This window comes from Eptatretus burgeri, chromosome 5 (assembly GCF_056783735.1).
Source record: "Eptatretus burgeri isolate ZD-2024b chromosome 5, Ebu_testis_v1, whole genome shotgun sequence".
NCBI classification, from domain to species: Eukaryota; Metazoa; Chordata; class Myxini; order Myxiniformes; family Myxinidae; genus Eptatretus; species Eptatretus burgeri.
Window position 1 is genome coordinate 79,672,909 of NC_140965.1, and position 22,536 is coordinate 79,695,444.

At 43.9% G+C, this 22,536-nt stretch overlaps 1 protein-coding gene across 2 annotated transcripts in view; it reads left to right on the forward strand.

Moving 5' to 3' along the window:
• The window catches only part of LOC147026778 (PH and SEC7 domain-containing protein 1-like), a 411,551-nt gene that overhangs the window by 137,951 nt on the left and 251,064 nt on the right, over window positions 1-22,536 (forward strand). The window contains exons 1-2 of one of the 2 annotated variants that reach the window (XM_085882587.1): window positions 6,229-6,484; window positions 7,036-7,567. In XM_085882587.1, the coding sequence (XP_085738713.1) occupies window positions 7,062-7,567 (506 nt within the window). In that variant the 5' untranslated portion in view covers window positions 6,229-6,484; window positions 7,036-7,061. Of the gene's footprint in view, window positions 1-6,228; window positions 6,485-7,035; window positions 7,568-22,536 lie in introns of those variants that run through there. The other variant, XM_085882586.1, reaches the window with a different exon arrangement.

Consider the following 22,536-nt stretch of genomic DNA (forward strand, 5'->3'; position numbering starts at 1 on the left):
GATGCAATCCAAGGGACAGTACACACATTGATGAATCTTCCTGCTTCTGAAATCATCCTGCTTCTGAAACACCAAGATGACAGTTTATAGCTGAGTCAGGATTCAAACACAGGCTATATATCTTAGAGGCGAGTGTGCGTACCTCGAGAGTCTAGACCATCCTGTCAGCCCTATTGACAACACTGATGAAAGTCTTGCATGATGCTCCTTTCTAAAATTTTCTGTAACATTGGCTTGACAAACTGCACATCCTAATGAGTTCACAATCTCTTTCATAACATTTGATGTGAAGGTTTAATGTGAAGAAAGGTCACATCTGTTGCATCGTGCAATTCATCACAGGATTCTCGTTCTTCATCGGGTGAATTTCCATGGTCTACCAGATTGATGGTCAAGGTTTGCTTTGCCTGTCATCTTGCATTTCACGATGACGTTCCCCACCGTTGACCTGGGGATAGGTAAGAAAAACAAAATGTGCACCATGCTCCATTCAGAGCATCGGTTCTGCCGAAGCAGTTTCTTGGCTCGAGTTGCAATCCTGGATGGGTCACCACACCATTGCAGGATACTCGACTGAAGGTGCAGAGAATTCACAAGTTGTTTACTGGGGCCAGTACCGGCTTGCCTCCTCTTTACAAAGGACACTGTGAGATCTTTAATATCCACCAACTAATGCTAGCAGACATCCGGCTTAACGTCCACCCGAGGGATGGCACACACATTGATGACTTGCCATGCGCTGAAACACCAAGCGGACTATGTAACTTGGTCATGATTCGAACCCAGGATAGACAGCTTAGAGGTGAGTGTGTGCACCTCTGTGCAGGCCAGCCTCAGGATTGGACATGATGCTGTGGAACTGAGGAATTGGACGTTTCTCTTCCTATTTACACTCCATTGATGACAGTCTCAGTTATGCTGATTAGATACATGTGAGCAAACCTGGAAAAGGCGTCACAGGCCCTTTTTTTGTTGGACTGTACAATGAAACCTTTTAGGTTGTGTTGTCCATTTCTGGAAGTTTCTAAGATATAATTGCAGTTACATGAGGCTTGGTATCCATTTGAATTTTTTTTTTTTTTAATCGAACGGAAACCACAATCTCGGCGAAGTAAATTCACAGTCGTAATACACTTTGAAAGAAGGTGTCCAGAAAACTTTTATCCCTGTATTGATTTCCTTCTGGTCTCATGTGCTTGGTTGTTGTTTATCCCCTGCCGTTCCATGTGGCTTTGTGCGGGATGGGAGGATAAAACGCTGTAATTATTATTCAATCCTGGTACAGACCCATTCGAATGGCATTACGGAGCGGAGGTTATTGGCAAGATGGGATTTTGGTACAGCACCTTGCTGTGTGTTTGCTGAACTAATATGGCATTTTAAGCACCAGTGACTGCACACCTGTTCAAATACAGAGCTTCATCGGATAACAATGACACACTCAGTGCCTTTACTCGTTTGTCCCATTGTTTTTGATGCTCGCTCTTCTTTCTTTTGTTTTAGCAAGTTGGAGAATTGCCTGCCCGAATGTTTGGTGATTTGAGTTCGTAAATGAAAACAAACGCAGCAGTCTGAGTAATAGCCTCATGATGCTGTGACTCTCCAGTTTTTATTTATTTGTTCATCCTATTTATTTATTTTCTTTCTGCCGAAAACAAAACACGCGTGAAATAACATGGAAGGATAAAATGACAAGAGCAACAACAACAAAAAAATTTTTATGACAAAATAGATTTGAATTACACATGTATGGTGTTGAATTTGTTCCTTGCTTCTTACTTGTCCTTCCTTTTCATGCAATAAATGTACAACTTCCTCGTAAGCTAATTAGACACTGAATGTAGAAATAACTTTTAAAATGGCAGGATATGTGAACGAGGAATTGTGCTCATTAAATTGCAGATTCATGTTCCTCTCGGAATGAAAATGCAATCTTGAACAAAACTTCCATGATGCCCTCCTTCACGAGACATTAAACTGGCTGTCGTAACTCGTTGCACTCGTGCACACAAGCCTTTGTTTAAGGAGTAAAAAGTTGGTTTTCTTGAAGCTGTCAAAGCAAGTGGTTGAATGCCTGAAAGTGTGTTTATTCAGACTTGGAAAGGATGGAAATTTAATTGGTAATCTTGGTCTGATTAAAATGTGCAAAGCCAGCACAGGGGTTTAATTTGAGCATTTCGTCTTGGTGCGATAGATTTGGGTTGTCGTAAGGAAAGCGAGAAAGAGAGCTTCAGATCATAAGGGAGTGGCTTTTAAGGTGCATAGGAAATGCCCACGAGTGTTAAAGATGTTGTGGATGTTAATGAATAGCAAATGTGTGCTCAATACATCGTGCATTGCAAACAACGTGTACATACCCAAAGGACAGGACGTAAAGACAATCGGCCTGCAATTTGAACTCGCCTCTGCTTATTTCAGAGGATAAGATTTCCTTTACAATGTTTGCTACTTGGCTAGCGAACCTACTAATGCATGGATGGACGGATGCTCCTTCTCGCACCATCGGGCATGTTGGGCTGCAGAGGTAGTTCAATTAGCTCGGGAGCACAATCTTGGACCGGTTGCCACTCCGATGCAGGAAGTCAGCGCAGGAATTTATAATTTGTTCAGGATGCTAGAGATAGCTCGACTACTCTTCACGAGGGACACTACCAACTAATGAAGGGATGTTTAACTACCACCAACTCATGCTGGCACACAGGACGTCCAGTTAAGCATCCATCTGAGGGATGGCACACACATTGATGAATCACCCTGCCTGTGAAACTCTGGGATAACGGTTTATAGCTGGGTCGGTATTCGAACACAGGCGAGACAGCAGAGAGGAAAGTGCACGTACCTCTTGGCCACCCTGACAACCCAACCTAATGGTGACTAACTCATGAATGAACACAATGATTCATGCAAAAAGTATAGTTTTTGGATTATTTGATTTGTAGAACACTCAGCTTCCACACCCAGCACCATTGAGGAGGCTGCACAGAACAAACATATTTTGATTATGACATGGTGAAGCATGGCCAAATACAATCGGTCGCTCCCAGCTGGCGAGACATGGCCAAATCCAATGGGTCACTCCCACCTGGCAAGACATGGCCAAATCCAATGGGTCGCTCCCACCTGGCGAGACATTGCCAAATCCAATGGGTCACTCCCAACTGGCGAGACATTGCCAAATCAAATGGATCGCTCCCACCTGGCGAGACATTGCCAAATACAATGGGTCACTCCCAACTGGCGAGACATTGCCAAATCCAATGGATCGCTCCCACCTGGCGAGACATTGTCAAATTCAATGAGTCACTCCCACCTGGCGAGACATTGCCAAATCCAATGGGTCACTCCCAACTGGCGAGACATTGCCAAATCCAATGGGTCACTCCCACCTGGCGAGACATTGCCAAATCCAATGAGTCACTCCCACCTGGTGAGACATGGCCAAATCCAATGGGTCACTCCCAATTGGCGAGACATTGCGAAATCCAATGAGTCACTCCCACCTGGCGATACATTGCCAAATCCAATGGGTCACTCCCAACTGGCGAGACATGGCCAAATCCAATGGGTCGCTCCCACCTGGCAAGACATTGCCAAATCCAATGGATCACTCCCACCTGGTGAGACATTGCCAAATCCAATGGGTCACTCCCAACTGGCGAGACATTGCGAAATCCAATGAGTCACTCCCACCTGGTGAGACATTGCCAAATCCAATGGGTCACTCCCAACTGGCGAGACATTGCGAAATCCAATGAGTCACTCCCACCTGGTGAGACATTGCCAAATCCAATGGGTCACTCCCAACTGGCGAGACATTGCGAAATCCAATGAGTCACTCCCACCTGGTGATACATTGCCAAATCCAATGGGTCACTCCCAACTGGTGAGACATGGCCAAATCCAATGGGTCGCTCCCACCTGGCGAGACATTGCCAAATCCATTGGGTCACTCCCACCTGGCGAGACATTGCGAAATCCAATGGGTCACTCCCACCTGGCGATACATTGCCAAATCCAATGGGTCACTCCCAACTGGTGAGACATGGCCAAATCCAATGGGTCACTCCCACCTGGCGAGACATTGCCAAATCCAATGGGTCACTCCCAACTGGTGAGACATGGCCAAATCCAATGGGTCACTCCCACCTGGCGAGACATTGCCAAATCCAATGGGTCACTCCCAACTGGTGAGACATGGCCAAATCCAATGGGTCACTCCCACCTGGCGAGACATTGCCAAATCCAATGGGTCACTCCCACCTGGCGAGACATGGCCAAATCCAATGGGTCACTCCCACCTGTACTGTTACGGTTACACTGCAATTATTTCGTTTTTCTGCTGATGGGCCGATCCCTCTGATACAGATTGTGATAAAAAAAAAATTGTCAGTTTGTTTTGCTGCACAAGGACGTTTGTAATGAGCCTCACAATATTTCCAGTCTTAAATTGAACAAGACCTGAGTGAAGTTGGGACACATTGTGTTCAATGTGAGCTTACATCATATAAAAAATGGGCAGATTGCAGAAGGATTGCAAACTATAGACATTATGTCTTCAGACAAAGACTCATGTTGGGAAATCCACCCACAGGGTGGCCATCAACTATATCTGAGCAAGACAAGAACCCCAAGCCTTGATGCACCATTCATGAAAAGAAGAAGAAAGGAGAGTGTGGCAGATAGTTTCGGTTTATATAAATGTTAACCCTTCCTTTTCTTTCTGCGGAGCCTTCCCCAGTACTGAAGCATCCATCTTCACCACAGCAAGTGTGTGTGTGTGTGTGTGTGTGTGTGTGTGTGTGTGTGTGTGTGTGTGTGTGTGTGTGTGTGTGTGTGTGTGTGTGTGTGTGTGTGTGTGTGTGTGTGTGTGTGTGTGTGTGTGTGTTTCTTGAGGAAATATCAAAACAGATAACTAACTTGCGATAACAATGCCATCTTCCTCTTTAAGCTCTTTATGCCTCCACAGATACCCCTGACTGCCTTGAGGTGCCTTCAGCACAGAACAAATGGGTGATTTCTGACACCCGTAAACATAACCACATCATCTCATATGGCGGTGTGGTTTGTTTGAGCAGCTGCTACTTCAAGATTTTGGTGGACATCTATGTATTACGTACACATGGCGGTGTGGGGTTAAAATGATAAAAGTAAAAATGAAGAGAAAGGAGGCTGACAGGAGAAAGAAGGGGAAGACGTTTGGGAGGAGATTGGTGTAAGGGGGAGGAGGCGGGGATATAATATGTATGTATGGAGCACACGTTGGGGCCAAGGGTGGGGAGGAGGGGGGCGGGGTTCAAACCTGACACCGTATTTGCTTTACGTAATTTAATAGATGACCTAATATAAACTAGTTGTAAAACTCCCAAACGGACAAGGAATAAACAAAGATACCGACCAAAAGGATTCGGACAGGCAAGATGCTCCAATGATCATCCTGCTTTATGATTTGGCGACGGGATCCATAAACATTATGCATCTTATGACATCAACGATTTTAGGCTACATTGGTGAGTCATGAATGAAACTCACCAGTGACTCAGTGAGTAATCACAAATCTGATGTGGTTAATAGTGCCAAGCTGTCGCTTAAACTTAAACTAATTGTTCAACTGCCCAACGCTGACCATCACATGTTAATGGATTCTGAAGGTTATTCGGCCACAGTGTTCGGCCTTGCACTTTCAATTTCCCAACAAATGCGGAAAATCTAGGACTTAAATGCCTCTTGTATTTTGACCTTCTTCAGAAGGTTTGCTCAACCGATTGCTTAACCCTCGGGGGGGGGGGGGGTCTTAATTGCATTCTGCAAACAGGTGGACAGCATGTCTAAGGCAAGTTTAGACAAATAATTCTGGGATGATGGTGAGTCCATGCTCGCAATACCCCAGAATTCTTTCTTCTCGGGCAGACATGACGCTACGCCGATGCTTGAACAACGTCGCACTTCCAAGCAGTGTGACCACTCCTTGGCTTTTTTTCACAAGATCTTGGCTATTCGTTGTTCACCTTGGCGTCTTGGTTTTCTGGAGGTTTTCTTGGCGTATAGGTTTTCTATCATCATCGCTTTTCCGAAACCTTGTGAATTCTTGGCTTTTTTTCATTGGCTCACCTTGGCATTTATGAAAATGAGGAGTGGTCACACTGCTTCCAAGAACACTTCCTCGATCCAGTTGTCATTGCACGGGTTAATGCTCAGCTTCTGGCCCATGTCCAGAGGCTGACATAAGAGCGGGGCGGTGCGTGTGCTGTCGCGGCACAGCTCCCGAGCTCCGCGGTTCACATGCTCCTGCTCTAACGGCAGTTGCTGCCTTTGCGACTAATTGTAGGTTATCCCCACAATGGGACGCTGCACAAAAATGTGTGGTTTTTTTCACAAGTTCGCTTTCTCGGGATGATTGCGATTTTTTTTATTTATTGCTCTTTCGTTGTTGCTGCTGCTGTTACTGTTGCTGTATTGATGACTGGAGATGAACGGCTTCCAAAATGTAAGTTTTCTTTATTGTCTAATGTGCCATGCGATTGTTTGGATGAGATGTCCACAACTGCATGAATGGAAATTTCAATTGTGTTTCAACTGTGTCAACAATCGAGCGAATCTTTGATGAGCTTTATATATGTAAAACATTTTTTTTTAACAACACCTGTTTACAAAGATAGAGCTCTTTTCCCTCCCTCCCCTCAACCTTTAGTCCCTCTTTGTTTGATTGTGCATCTTGTTTTTTATTTTTATTTTTTAAAAAAATTTGGTTAATTTCCGAAAACATGTGAATGTTAATAATTTTACCATTTCCTGTTCAGAAGAACAACAAAGTAAAAATAAAAAACCGAGTGCGTTTCATCAATCATTTCACGATAAGAGGCCGTGGGATCGAAAACATTGTTTGCTTTGCCTATATGATGACCTTTTCAGTTTGCGAACAAAGGTCAATGCAACGTCAAAGCTGGCCTTTCGATCTTGTTTCATCATTTAACCAATTTTTTTTTTCTCATTATAGCCTACCTTTTTCTTCTCTACCCTGTTGTCCTAACCCACCAGAGGGGACAGCCCATGACAAGATTGTGATGGAGGCTGCTCATCCAGCAGGTCCAGGAGATCTGCTTAATGATCCTCAGACAAGTTTTGAAACGGCAGCACACGGCTGTGGGAATGACTATGTGAAAGAAGGACGTGTGATGAAGAGTTCACCTTCCGGGCTAGCAAAAGAGTGCAACAAATTTGAAGCGAACACTGGCATTGAAAGGAACCGCAGGCAGCAATTGCCTCCTTATGGACCGTCTGAGGCCTCAGAAGCAGTGAATTGGCTCGACGAAGCTCATGGCCAGGAAGGAACGAGGAAAGACATCATACGTTCTGGACATTTGATCTGTGAGGGAAACAACGTGAAGGTAAACGGGCTACAGAAGCTGCGAGAAAATGGAGATCGCTCACCCGATGTTTGCCCGGGGAGCCTTGGTGTTTTAAGACCAAAGAACTCTACAGAAGAACACAAGCAGAAGCAAAGGGTAGAAGAGGGATACAAGAATGAAGAGTTTGTGCAACGGACGCTCTTCCGTGGCTCTCAGAGCAGGTGAGCTGGTGGTTGCCTCGCTGTGTCATTGGTGTGACCTTAAGGTCCATTGCTGATTTTCGTCGTTCATTTTATGTCCGCTTGTATGTTTGGAGCTCTGTGTTGATGGAAGTTAAAGTGAAGTGATCAGATCTGTAACAACGGGTGGGTTCCATAATTGCGCTGTGCGTTCCGAAGGTTTGCAGCGGCAGTTGCGGCTGGGACTGTTTGCTTGAGACCACAAATTAAAAGAGTAGTCAGAAGGTTGATGAAAATTAAATCGGTTTTGAAGCAACAAAGCCAAAGAAGCCTGTAATAATTTATGAGCATATATCACGAGATGCTACACAGTGTCTCCGTGGTCTCATCAATTACTTTTCAACCTGATTTGCTTAAATTAACATCCCATTTGCATGAACCTCCTTTATGGTCGAATTGTTTAGCTTTGGCAGCGTCCCATTATTTCCTTTAGTTAGTAAGGCCATTCGACTTCATTCACCCCAAATTGAATGATTTGATTTCAAGATGCAGCAATTTTTTGCTGGTCTCACAGACTGACCATTTCAATCAATCAGTTTCGACTCGGCCTTTGGCTAAACTTGTAAGCTTAACAACCTAGAGGCTTGCATCATGCTACAATAATGAGGTACCACTGACCTGGTTCTTCAGATGTGGAAAATAAAATTGACTAAATTTGATTTTGGTCTTTGTTTGCAGCATTCAAACTCGTTTTCCTTTCTGTTGTACCTTTTCGAATAGATCTGCCTAGCCTTTTTCTTCCTTCTCATTCCACTTTTATGGGGTGAGACATAATGATATGATCAAGCTGCTGCTGCCTTGCCTTTTGAACAATATTCTTCCACTGCCCTCTATCCTCAGCCAACTCTCTCCACTCTATCACAACCCCCCATCTCTCCGCACACAATCTGCCCATCACAGCTGAGGTCGACCTCTTTTCCTCCTACCTCACTCCCTCAACCCGTCGATCTGATAATGATATGGCATGGGACAGACAGACATGGGACAAAGAAATGAGCAAGATTATGCGCCATCTATAATACCGTATTGTATACACAAGCAAATGCCTGGCAGATACGTTCTGCTTTCTTCCCCACCCTTTCCCACTTTCCTTATTTTTCTCCATTTACTTCCTCAATTCACCCCTCCCCCCCCATTTCTCCCTGCATATGCAATATGTAAATGTCACTTCCTCAATGCAATTTGAAAACAAACCAAACTAGTTTAGCCTGTTTAGTATTCCCAGGCAAAAATGCTACAGTTGCAACTGTAGTAGATGAGAGTTGTACTGTCATGTACTGTAGTTGGTAACAGGTCCTACTACAGGAGTCTGCAGATAATTACTACAGGAAAGGAATTTTTGCCTGGAGCTGCACATCTGAACTCCTGGTTCATGATTCAATAATCCCAAATACCACATGTGTTTTTCCATTGTCTACTGATATCCTTATAATTGATTTCAAAGTACACCGACGTCTACTGATGTCTGTGTCATGTATGAGATTTCTGTACGAGCTCCACTGTGAGCCTCAGATCAATGCAAACAATTGAACTTACTTCCGATTGAAACCAACTTAGTTTTTGACTTTATCAATAGACCACGAATCTTCGATTAATACCACTCTATTATTTACAAATCAAATGATCTATAAACATTCTTCCTGAATCTGCTGCATCTACTGTACTCTTCTTCCATGTCCCACACTTGTCTTGGCCTGCAAAATCATTCCGTAAGCTATTTTGCATATTCTCACTCATCAATGTCAGGCCTGCCTAGACAGTTGAGGTGAAATCCCATTGTTTTTCAAGGTGTGGGCATCTCTTTATAATGTTCTCCAAAAATTGACACCTTGTTGAATGACCTGCCACCATGAATCGATCTGACAAAATGTACGAACAGAATCTTTGCTGCTGAAACACAGGTGCAGTGATATGGAGTTCCTGCCTCTCATGCATTTCCTCGAGCAATTATCAACTGTGGACAGATTTCGTGGGAAATCTCTATCAATGTACAAGGTGTTTCAAAAGTTTGGAATCGTAGGAAACTTTTTTATTTTGAGAATATGTCTTTGAGGTGGATAGGATGTCATGCACCGACACAATGGTCCCCACGTAGTCTAGATTTAAAGCAACTTGATTTTTTTTTTCGTTGGGGAAACCAGAGGTCAGTGCTTTATACTACGAGGCCATATACTTTTGAAGATCCAAGGAATGAAAGCAGAAACGAATATGTGAAAATCGATGCGTCATTGTTCAGAAACGTTCAAGGAAACCGACATGGTTCTGGACTTTTGACAAACCTTGTATGATGGTATGCAAAAGAATGAAGGAAGGACTCAGTCTACTGACTAAGCGGATTCCTACTTCCTACCATCTAAGTACAATCAAAGCAGATTCCTGCTTCCCACTATCTAAGTCCTATCACAGCAGACTCCTGCTTCCTACGACCCAAGTACAATCAAAGCAGATTCCTGCTTCTTACTATCCAAGTACGATCAAAGCAGATTTATGCTTCCTACTTACAATCAGGCTATTATCAAAGCAGATACCTGCTTCCTACTATCTATGTACTAACAAAGCAGATTCCTGTTTCCTACTATCCAATCCAAGTAGTATCAAAGCAGATTCCTAGCATTATATGTGGTGCTTGATTCTGTGGGTTATTTTTTTATTTTTTTATTTGTTATTTTTTTTAGGAGGTTGGTGGCAGGATTTGCACTCTGGTCACTGTAAAACACTTCATTCCGCAAAACACACAACAAATGCAAAGAAAACTGGATACCCACTCCGTGGGAGGACCTCCTGTGCTACTGCCCTTCCCACTCTCTGGGGTTCGGAGACCGGATAGTGGCAAGATCATGGCGGGTGGTTACACCGACTATTGGTCTGGTGGCTCTGATGGTTACCATGCCCAAGGAGTTGCTGTGTCCAATAAGCTGACTGCAATGATAATTGAGGTAACACCGCTCAATGAGCGTATTATGAGACTAAGGATTTGTCACTCCTCAGGTATCATTTCTCTGGTCTCTGAATATGCTTCGTCTGAGGCGAGTGATCTCACAGTGAAGGAGGAATTCTATGCCACGCTGGGGTCTGTGGTTGATCGTCAGTTCGTCACGAATTGTAGTTCGTCAGGGGGTGTGTGCTGCCACCCCCCCCCCCAATTTTCAGCACTTGTATGGACTGGTTTCTGGAGAGGATGTCTGAGAGATCAAGCTGCTGTGCATCGTTTGAGAATGTCAAGATGTCTGACCTTCATTTTGCAGATGATGCAGTCATTTTTCAGAGACACTGGATAACCTTATGGGATCTCTCGAGGTGCTGAAAGAGGAGTCTAAGCCCCTGGGATTACGGGTTTCCTGTGTCAAAACTAAGATCCAGGCTTTCAATGACATCTTGGATGTTGCTATCAGGTCTGTATCTGTTTGTGGTGAGGATGTTTAGGTCACAGGGAGATTCACTTGCCTTTGCAGTGATGTTCATATCTCTGCTGGCTGTGAGCCAGAGGTCAATAGACGTCTGGGTCGGGCCTGGGGAGTCATGGATTCATTGGATCATGGGGTGTGGCGCTGTCGGTACCTGTGCGGGAGGACGAAAGTCCGAGTCTTCAGGTGCTTGGTGCTTCCAGTGTTGCTTTACGGATGTGAGATTTGGACTCTGATCAGGGATCTGAGACTGAAAATTAATTCCTTTGGTACCAGGTCTCTTCGGAGAATCCTTGGCTATCGCTGGTCGGACTTTGTGTCCAACGAGCGGTTGCTGAGAGAAACTAAAATGAGACTTCTTTTCTGCATAGTACATGAGCGTCAGTTGCAGCTGTATGGACATGTGGCTCATTTTCCTGACGCTGATCCTGCCCACCAGATTCTCTCAGTGAGGGAGCCTCATGAGTGAAGGAGGCCGAAGGGCCGACCCACCTGCCTCATGGTTGCAGCAGGTTGATCAGCATCTCAAAGAGAAGGGGATGGGCCAGGCATCTTCCTGGGGGTTGGCAAGACGGCGGCCCCTGGAGTACCAGTGGAAAGTGGATGCTGCGACGTGCTGCTCCGGCGCATGCTCACCTACCTAACGTGACCTGACTAGTCAAGTCCTATAACTGCAGGTTCCTGCTTCCTTCCATTGAAGTGTTAGATTCCTGCTTCTGACAGTCCAAGTACTACCAAAGCAGATTCCTGCTTCCTCCTCTCCAGTACTATCAAAGCAGATTCCTGCTTCCTACTATCCAAGTACTATCAAAGCAGATTCCTGCTTCCTACTATCCAAGTACTATCAAAGCAGATTCCTGCTTCCTAATATCCAAGTCCTATCAAAGCAGATTCCTGCTTCCTACTATCCAAGTACTATCAAAGCAGATTCCTGCTTCCTAATATCCAAGTCCTATCAAAGCAGATTCATGCTTCCTACTATCCAAGTACAATCAATGCAGATTCCTGCTTCCTACTATCCAAGTACAATCAAAGCAGATTCCTGTTTCCTGCTATCCAAGTACTATCAAAGCAGATTGCTGCTTACTACTATTCAAGTACTATCAAAGCAGATTCCTGCTTCCTGCTATCCAAGTACTATCAAAGCAGATTGCTGCTTACTACTATTCAAGTACTATCAAAGCAGATTCCTGCTTCCTGCTATCCAAGTACAATCAAAGCAGATTCCTGCTTCCTACTATCCAAGTACAATCAAAGAAGATTCATGCTTCCTACTATCCAAGTACAATCAAAGCAGATTCATGCTTCCTACTATCCAAGTACAATCAAAGCAGATTGCTGCTTCCTACTATTCAAGTACTATCAAAGCAGATTCATGCTTCCTACTATCCAAGTACAATCAAAGCAGATTGCAGCTTCCTACTATTCAAGTACTATCAAAGCAGATTCCTGCTTCCTGCTATCCAAGTACTATCAAAGCAGATTGCAGCTTCCTACTATTCAAGTACTATCAAAGCAGATTCCTGCTTCCTGCTATCCAAGTACAATCAAAGCAGATTCCTCTTTCCTACTATCCAAGTACAATCAAAGCAGATTCCTGCTTCCTACTATCCAAGTACAATCAAAGCAGATTCCTGCTTCCTACTATCCAAGTACTATCAAAGCAGATTCCTGCTTCCTACTATCCAAGTACTATCAAAGCAGATTCCTGCTTCCTGCTATCCAACTACTATCAAAGCAGATTGCTGCTTCCTACTATTCAAGTACTATCAGAGCAGATTCCTGCTTCCTGCTATCCAAGTACAATCAAAGCAGATTGCTGCTCGTGATGAAATCTCACATTCATTTCTGCGACTTGAGACTTCACTCAAAATACTTTTGGCTGACTGCTGTTGAGAATTGACTCCTGAATCATGAAAACATCATTGGTCTCCAAGTCTATGCATAACAACGTGCCTGGCATCCCAAGGGTGATCGCGCATATTTTACCAGACACATGGGTGTGAAAGGAGTGTGTAATTGCCACGTTGTGGATGACTGTCTGTCTTAGTCACGTAAGTGTGTAATCATCATTCTGAGCACAAGGAAAGAAAATTATGATGCAGTTTATTAATTTTTTTAGAACATTCATATACCTCGAGTATATCTAGTTTTGTTACAAATGCATGTAAGTAGGGGGTACATATGTGAAAAATGGAATTGAGAAAAAGGAGAGAAGGGATTGTAGCAGAAAACAGGGAAAGGAAGTGGGGAAATGATCGTGGAATGGTGAGGGAAGGAATGGGGGATCTACGAGGTATTGGGGTGGAGGGGTAGCAGGAGGAGGAAAATGGGGGGTTGGAGGGGAGTGGGAATTCCACTGAAAATAGATAGCCCCGAACACAATGTCACAGTGGTCTTAATTGAAACCATTCCAGAATAACATGCCACCAGCTGTTGGGGTTTTCTGCTGTCGATATCTGCAATGTCTGAAAACGTTTTGTTTTATTTTCCTTCCCAGGTTAAAAAAAAAAATCTTATTTTTTTTTGAACTTCATTGGTGGTCATATCTTTTTATGGATGACAATTCAATCTTTTGACTCCCCTTCCTCCCTTTCCCACCCCATACCAACTGGTTCCCCCCCCCCATTCCCCCTTCCCTTCTTCCCACCCCCAACACTGTACAATGCACCACTTGGACTCTGTCTCTACAATTTCGTGCCACACTGCCAGAGCATACTCTGCAGTTATTGAAGCTTCAAGAACAGGCACACAATTACCAATCGAATGTTGGCGGATGTCTTTGAAAGATGCATTTAGTCCGTTTTATTTTCGACCAACAACACTGATTATTTCATTTGGTGATATGCCTAAGAAATGCATGAAACGTTATTTATAACATGTGTGGTTATTTATCGATTTACTGTCACTTCAAGCAGACTGGATATTGTTACCAATGTGACTTCCAAGCAGATCAACCAACAGAGGGAGATTTATTCCTCAAGTCGTGTGGGAAAAGCTGATGAAACAATACATCTCAAAAGTTGCAAAAAAAACTATCTGCTGAAATCTAATATTTCGTGACAGTGTTTCATAATTCGTGATTCAAAAACAAACAAACAAAAAAACAAACAAAAAAAACTTTAAAACAACGAAAAAACACGGTTACTTAAATTAAATAATGTCTCATTATTAAAAGCCATTCATAACATGGCCAGGTCTTTCTGAGTCATCGCTACATTCCAAGCCTGCTATTGGCTTAATGGTTTGGGTGACTGGTTTAAGATCTGAGGGCCTTGAGTTCAAGCCCCTGTCCCACCGTTGAATTAACACCAGGCGGGTTGACTCAGCCTGTCATTCTTCTGAGGTCAGTGAAATGAGTAACAGGTGACATTACATCAGTGGCACGGCCCAGGAAATGATGCAACTAATCAGCCACAGGCTCCCTATGAATAAATAAGTTAGCACATAACCTATTAATGGTTATGTGCACTCTCAAGGATGCACAAGGAAGTTGTATGCAGAAGAAGGCCTTTTGGCCCATCAATCAACTACATTAACATCAATCAACACCATGGTTTTTTTTAAATAGGTCTGAGGCTCATAATGGAGCTGTCACTCAGACAAACATGCTGATGAAACACACACTTAACACAGCCATTGAGCTTGGAGGAGTGCCATCACATCCCAGGGTAATCTGGTTTCCAGCGACGTCACAATTTTCTCACCACACTCAGCAGGGCATTCCCTCAGGAGGAATTTCCTGTGGTTGATAGTCGATTGTCCATGCTCTATCTTTTTAAAAGCAAAGAAGCAGCAAGGACCATTTTTAAAGTCTATGGCATGACTCAGCCTGCATGAGTTTGAACCACCAACCTCCCAGACTCAGAGCAGATGCTCTAACCATGACACCACTTTGTCTGGTAACTGTCATTGATTCAGTCTTTCAGTTTATCAACCAAATTCTCACTGGGGATTGAGGCGTGTAGATGAGAACAGGGTGGTACATCACCAGGGTGTAATAGATATAGATATAGATATACAGTATATCCCTGTTGGACAGCATAATTCCAAATTTATATGACTTTTTGTACAGGGCACTTAATATTGTGTTATTGAGCTTACCAAGTAGTAAAAATAGATGACAAATGAATAGAAAAAGGGGGAACTTAAGGATCAGGAACCCCTTCCCCCCTCTTCTTGCACACACTATGTATAAATAATTTCTACCACTTCCCCCCCCCCAACCTTTTCATCCTCTGTGCACACCGAGTACGGAAGCTTCATCCCATGAGGAATGTCTTATGCCTGTGAGGCCTGTGATGCCTCACAATGCAAAAAATGCCTGTGAGGAATTAACTTTTCTTACAATTAACATCGCAACCATCTCACAAGCCTTTTTATTTAGTTCATTGTTGGCATAATTTTCACCAATGTAAGATTATTTTGCTTTCTCTTCCAGTTACTCAATATCAGCATTTAATTGTTTTATCATTGTTACTTCACAGAAGCTGAAATTCGCGTTTCGTGAAGGTACACTGAAAAACATTAGTAATTTGAAATGGTGACGTGGGAAATGACCCCAGGCAATCTTTCTCTCTTTTCAGATTACCTTACATCAACAGCGCAGTGCACTGTACTTGCCTCCATCTCATAATTCTGATGTTAAATGTCACCTTGAGTGACACAAAAGTCGAATTAGACAAACCGAGAATGACTACATCTGATCGTAATTTATTTTTTGCTTTATTTGTTGAGATGAATAAACAGCATTAAGCAATAAATTAAAATTCGATGAATTTCACAGTAACTTTCAATGACGTAAACATACCCGCTAGATCATATCCATCCACGATTGGCTCTTGAACATCACTCAGACATTCACCATTGATATTGTTATGTGGAAGTGGGGTGAGGGGGGGGGGTGATACCACAGCTAGATTGGATTCAGAATAATATGGTCCATATGTATGTGTCGGTTAGATTACTCTTGAAAGAAGGAAAAAGTCAGTGTAAGTCATCTTGTAAAATATGCACTGAGGAGGCAATGAGTGTTAACTTTAAGACAGCAGAGTAATCTTGTGTTGTGTCAAACCTTCTGTCAGGTGAGGCCAGGTGGAGGACTTGTGGTTACAAAAGGCACTGTTGTGCTAAAATGCGCTTTCTGGGAAAATGGACGCTTTCAAAGCACCACGAGCAGGCATGGCCATTTTGTAGCAGTCTAACAAAGGACCATGATATCGATGACCTTGTCTGCTGTGGGAGGTGGGGAGGGGTAGTAGTAGGGTGAATATACTGATTCTGGCTCACTTTTCCCCATGTAAATGAATGGGGGATTTGAAGCGATTCATATTTTTTTCCCTAAAAATAAACCCCCTTTTTATCCCAAGGTATATTTATTTGTCTCCCCTTTTAACGTAGGGAAACTTTTAATTAAATAAACATGTGTGTGGGGCAGGGGTTTGTGTGGGCAAGGGTTGGGGCAGGGGTTGGGGCAGGGGTTTGTGTGGGCAAGGGTTGGGGCAGGGGTTTGTGTGGGCAGGGGTTTGTTGGGGCAGGGGTTTGTGTGGGCAGGGGGTCGTTGTCGTTGGGGCATGGGGTCGTGGGTCGGGTTTATGTGGATGAGGTTTGATGTGGATGGGTGAATAGATGGGTAGATGGGTAGATGGGTGGATGGGTGGATGGGTGAATGTGCAGGTGGAGCTTGTATGGATGGGTGGACATTTTTTTAAATTAGCCAATGCATATTGTTTAGCTCACTCATTGAACCTATATTTGTTCATTCTCAAATTCCTTCAATAGTTTAATTTTCTTTGCACAATAATCCCCATCTAAAATATTTAAAAATAAAACATTTGAATCTTTATATTTTTTAAGATACCCCTTTTGTGCCATTACGAAATGATCAACTTCTCTTAATGCTCTTGTTTGACCACCTCCTGAGCCACATATCATTTTGAGATTATAGTAAATTGTTTTTTCATTGTTCAATTGATAACCATCAAAGTTTTCAGTCCATTCAAGGATATTTATTTTTTTCTTTACATCCTCTAACTTACTAGTTTTTTAATTGATTTGCTTATTTGTTTTATTTACCTTTGTTTTAGTTATTTTTTCAATAAGACTTATTTGATATTTTTCACGTTCATTATGTTTTCCATTTATATACCAAGACAGATTTTCTCCACTCTTTAGTTTGATTAATACTTGGTGTGACCATTTATATATTGTGAAAAAAAAAAGGCGTTAGCCCTTAAAAACCCTAACCCATCTTCCCATTGTTAAAACACAATCTATTCTATACACTCTATCATACAATATCCATATGGAACACAATCTATTCCATTATCTAAAATAATTATCTTATCATCAAAGGCTCCAAATGCCTTTTTATTTACTTCTTCACTATATATCTTATGTTTATAACTTCTTATTGTATTCATTTTCCTATATTCTTCTTTCTTATTCATCAAACAATTATAATTTCAAAAAGTTATTGATTTCTTTATTACATATTTCTTTATTCCCTTTAACCTCTTATCAATTTTTATCACCATACTTATAAGTGTAGTGTCGTGATAGAGATGCTTAGCAGGCAGACACGAGCGGGGGAACAGTCGAGCCGGGCTGTGTTGCACAAGCGGGAGCGCGGGCGTACTTTGCCCGCAGCTCTCCTTTATTACGTACTCAGTACACTCACAAGCCGTGGCGACTACGGCATCACTACGATGCCTCAGGCGGCGCGCACTCCTTATATTCCTGGCAGACACGATGCTCACGACGACCACTCCCCCCATCATCATGCCCCGCCCCGCAGGCCCGCAGGCTATACCACACTACTCCCTCCTAAAACTATGATTATTAAATGATCACCATCATAATAAGCATAAACAGCACGAAGTACTACGGTATAACAGTAAACAAGGTACAAAAAAGAAAACAGCGAAGTATAAAAGCACATCACATCATACAACGTGTGAAGCGAGCTACTGGAGAAGCACAGCAGCACGACACAGCGAAAACGCCCCCAGGCGGCTCATGCTTACATGGCCCTCGGCGAGGTCATGGCGACCTCCCGAGCAAACCTCCCCCGGCACCATCAAACGCCTCCGGCCCACAAGGCGGCACATCTCCCCCAGGCAGACCTGAAGCAGATAAACATTCCGAGGCCGGAAGCCCGCTGTCTGGAAGCCGTGGCGCCAGCGCCAGACTCGATTGACCTTGGATGGGGGCGCTGAACAGCGCCGCTGGCTGGATGCAACCAATGCTCCACAACAACCCACGCACCACAATCAGTTGAGATTCTAACGCCCGTCTAAACGGCCTTGAGCGAACCCAGAGAGCTGCGCCCCCGGCGCCAGGCACGTCTGACCTCGTCAAAACCAGAGGTGGGGGTAACGCTGACCAGCGCACCAGCCCTGGCTCCGAGTCGATCTCCGAGACCCACACGGCAGTTAGACGGTAGCAACTCCATTCAAACCACACTTCAACCATAGGCTCGTCATAAATCAATAAGAACATCATTTGAACCATTGCAAACTCATTTTTCCGTACAGCGCGTTCGTTCGGCAAAATCCCTGCACATGACAAAGCAACTACCCGCGGCCCGGGGCAATGGAAGGCCAACCAAACCTTTTTATTCGCCACCACCGCTCCCAAAGCCACCACATCACATTGACCATACTGCAAAACCCATCGATTGATCTCCGCCAAACCCACTCTCACACAGGAACTGTTGGCATTTATTTCAACAACGTTAAACCGCATCACTGGAGCAATGAAAAACAAATATGCAATGAACAGCAACCCATAACCCACATCACGAGTCCGTCTCTTGGTTGTCGACTCGATGTTGTGACTCGCGACTTCCTTTAACGCCACGGGCTCACCGCAACCCGTTGAAGCTGCCCGAACAACACAGGCGCACCTCGCACCATGAACGCAGCCGACGCGCGAGAGCTCATCGCGAGAGCTGGCACGGCTTCCGCACCGCACACCACCGTTGCAGGCAGCAACGAACGGCCGCTCCCGTTGCATCGATGCGGCTCCCGCCGCCAGAGCCTCGCCCTTGGGTCTCGACAAAAGCATCGAAGAGAGCACCGGCACACCTGGAGGTACGAACTGGAGATCCAGCCCGAGGTGCGCCAGCCAGTCCCGACCCAAAAGGGCGGGCCCTTCCCCTCGCACCACGAACCTCGGAAGCGCAACCCGCTGGCCCCGCTGGGCAATCACGACGTGCGCCCCGCCAACCGCCGGCAGCGCTTCACCGGCATACGTGTGCGATGCGAGGGCAGCACGAGTGGACTCAACTCGACACCCGATCAGTGCCCCGATCACTTCGACATTCACTGGCATCGGTCCTGTCACCGTAGGACCAACTGAAACCAGGCTCAACATGGGCAGCCTCAGTGCCCCGGTCACCTCAACCTCCCCTGCCACTGATCTTGTCACCTCCGGATCAATTGGAAGCAGGTCTAACACCGGCAGCATCTCCCGCTCCGGGTCGCTGGAATCTCCGTGCCCAGGCTGCAAAACTCGACCCGGGGCGTTACCGTGCACGCCATGCACCGAACACCATGCCGGCAGTAGGTCTTGACCCGGGACGGAAGGACCGCTTCGCACACCGCCATCTATGACTGTAATGATGGGCGATGACTCTCGGCACACACACCGTAGACGTCCTCGAGTGCTCAGACCGCCGTCCGAGTGATTGCATTGCAACGCTCGCCCACGACCCGCGCCGCAGACCGTGCGCGCCTGGCACATCGCGCTGACCTCCGGATCACCTGCTGCGCACCGACCATCGAGACCCCGGACATTCCTCAGAGCCTGCGCGACGTCCAACGCCGCGCCCGTGCCGAAGTGCGTGTCCTCGTTCTTTAGCCGTGGCCTTGCAGAAATCATTCCCCCGATTTGTCGTGGCTCAATAAAACGAACACTGAGCGCGGCCGTTGCCCACTCGACGTGGCCGAAGTCGACTCCGACGAAGGCGGGCACGCGTCCGCGTGCCGTGCCCCGACTTCCTGTCATGCCTGAGCCGGCCGCGCCGGCGAGCCTCCTGGCTCCAGAGCCTGTGCGCGCGGCGAGCGAACCTGCGACACGCTCTTCGCGATGCGTACTCCTCCGGAACCTCGAACCGCGCGAGGTGCGCTGAGTTACTCGCTGCCACTCCGAACCCAGCCACCACCCTGCACACGCCGATCCGAAGATCCTCGTCAGCCAACTGTAGTGTCGTGATAGAGATGCTTAGCAGGCAGACACGAGCGGGGGAACAGTCGAGCCGGGCTGTGTTGCACAAGCGGGAGCGCGGGCGTACTTTGCCCGCAGCTCTCCTTTATTACGTACTCAGTACACTCACAAGCCGTGGCGACTACGGCATCACTACGACGCCTCAGGCGGCGCGCACTCCTTATATTCCTGGCAGACACGATGCTCACGACGACCACTCCCCCCATCATCATGCCCCGCCCCGCAGGCCCGCAAGCTATACCACAATAAGCATATGCCTTTGCTCTCAATCCAATAAACTCACTCATTACTTTTCCACCCAACTCATCCTTAAACTTACCAATAACCTTTTCATTCTTTATTGAAAATAACTCAATCTTCTTACTAAAATTACTTGCATCATATACTCCAATATTTTTCTTCATATCTTTATAAACATCATCAGTTTTTATATGTAGGATAAAACTATCAGTGTCCATATACAACAATGAAACATTTTCACCATACTCTTTCTTTAAGCCATTCTACAAATAATCATACATCAATATCTTTGAAAAATCAAGAACTGCTGTTCCAATATAAATTGGTTTATCCATTACAATACTTTCCTTTTCCAGATGAATAGCAGAAAAGTTCTATGAAAAATCCTCTTCTCTCTTAAAACTTGGTTTATTTATCAATCTAGAAGCTTCTTTCCAAGATGTTGCAAATCTAATGTTTTGCTTGTTTCTAACATTCTCCATTGTCTTTCCAAAGACAGCATTATAATTTGTCAATTTATAGAATTCCCCTTCAAATTTTACTTTTGTATTTGTTCTCATATCTGTATTGAATTTAATATACTTTTTCATCCAAGGACTGTTTAAATTTGAAAACTCTATGACTTTTAGCTACTCTCAATCCTTCTCTCAAAAACTGTTTCAAGCTTCTCTGATGCAAAACATATCCCTCTTTATCATGGAATGTTGTTTATAACTTTTCTGTTGATTTGCCTTTAATATTAAAACTTTTATGATAATCACTTAACCATTCTTTCTTTGGGGTTTCTTTCTCACATGCAAAAGGAAGGTCTTTATGCTTATTATGAAGATCACTTGGGTACCTCAAATCAACTTCAAAATAATAACCTTCTTCTTCCTCATTCAATTCCTGTTGAGAAGAAATAACAATATTCATCAAAGCCTTTTCATAATCATTTTCTTCCACCCACTCTAATTTACCATAAGGCAGAGATTGAGACATTGCCCATCCATACAAATTATTAGCATCAAAATACATCGAATAATTACTACCTTTTTCACTATCATAATTTGGAAGATATTTATTATTTGCTTTAGCATATCTTTTTGAACATACTTGTGATATTCCACCTCTCTTAGACTTCTCATTCATCAAAAGCATATCTACATCACTGATTAAATCTATATCTTTTTTGTCATTTTTAACATTGCACTCCAAGCTAAACCAGGAGCTGTGAAATAGTGGGCAGGATCCAATCCATAACAATTTTTATTATGACAGAGTGATCTAAAAGCTTCAAACACATCAGCTAACAATAAAACATCTGTTTTTAGATACAAATCATGATATTCTCCAAGGTTCTTTATCTTAAATATTTCCCAAATTTCTTGTGCCTGTTTATATTCCTTATCGCTTATCTCTTCTTCATAAAGGTTATTATAGAAACTTTCTTTTGAAGGAAGTCGTGTTTCTTTAAATCTCATAAATGAATCCATATAATCATAAGGATAAATTCCCTTACTTGTAAGAATTTTCTCTTTACTTTGAATTTTATTCCTTGTTTGAATTTCCTCTCTCGTTAGAATTCCCTCTTTAATCAGAATTTCATCTTTAATCAGAATTTCCTCTTTAGTTTGAATTTCATTCATTGTTTGAATTTTCTTTATAATTAGAATTTCATCTTCAGTTAGAATTTCTTCATTGATTTCCTCATTAATTAGAATTTCCTCTTTACTTTGAATTATCTCTTTAATCTGAATTTCCTCTTTAGTTAGAATTTCCTCTTTTGGAAAGAATGAATTAAGATTTGGAAAAGAGCCCGTGGAGCTGAGATTTGATGCTGGGTCGGCTAGTGGTGTTCCCATAAACTTGTAAGAATCTAGAAACCTACTACGAGTTAAAGGTTTCGTGAATATCATTTTTGTAAATGAAATATACTTTTGACTTGTGTTTGTTATGGCAGAAATATTCCCTGGTGTTTTTGAAAGTTCATTTATAAATAGATGTATTATCCCTGTGTCGTAAGAGGCGACCAGGGTTGCGTCAGGAAGGGCATCCGGCGTAAAACATGTGCCAAATCACGATGCGGATCATATGGAT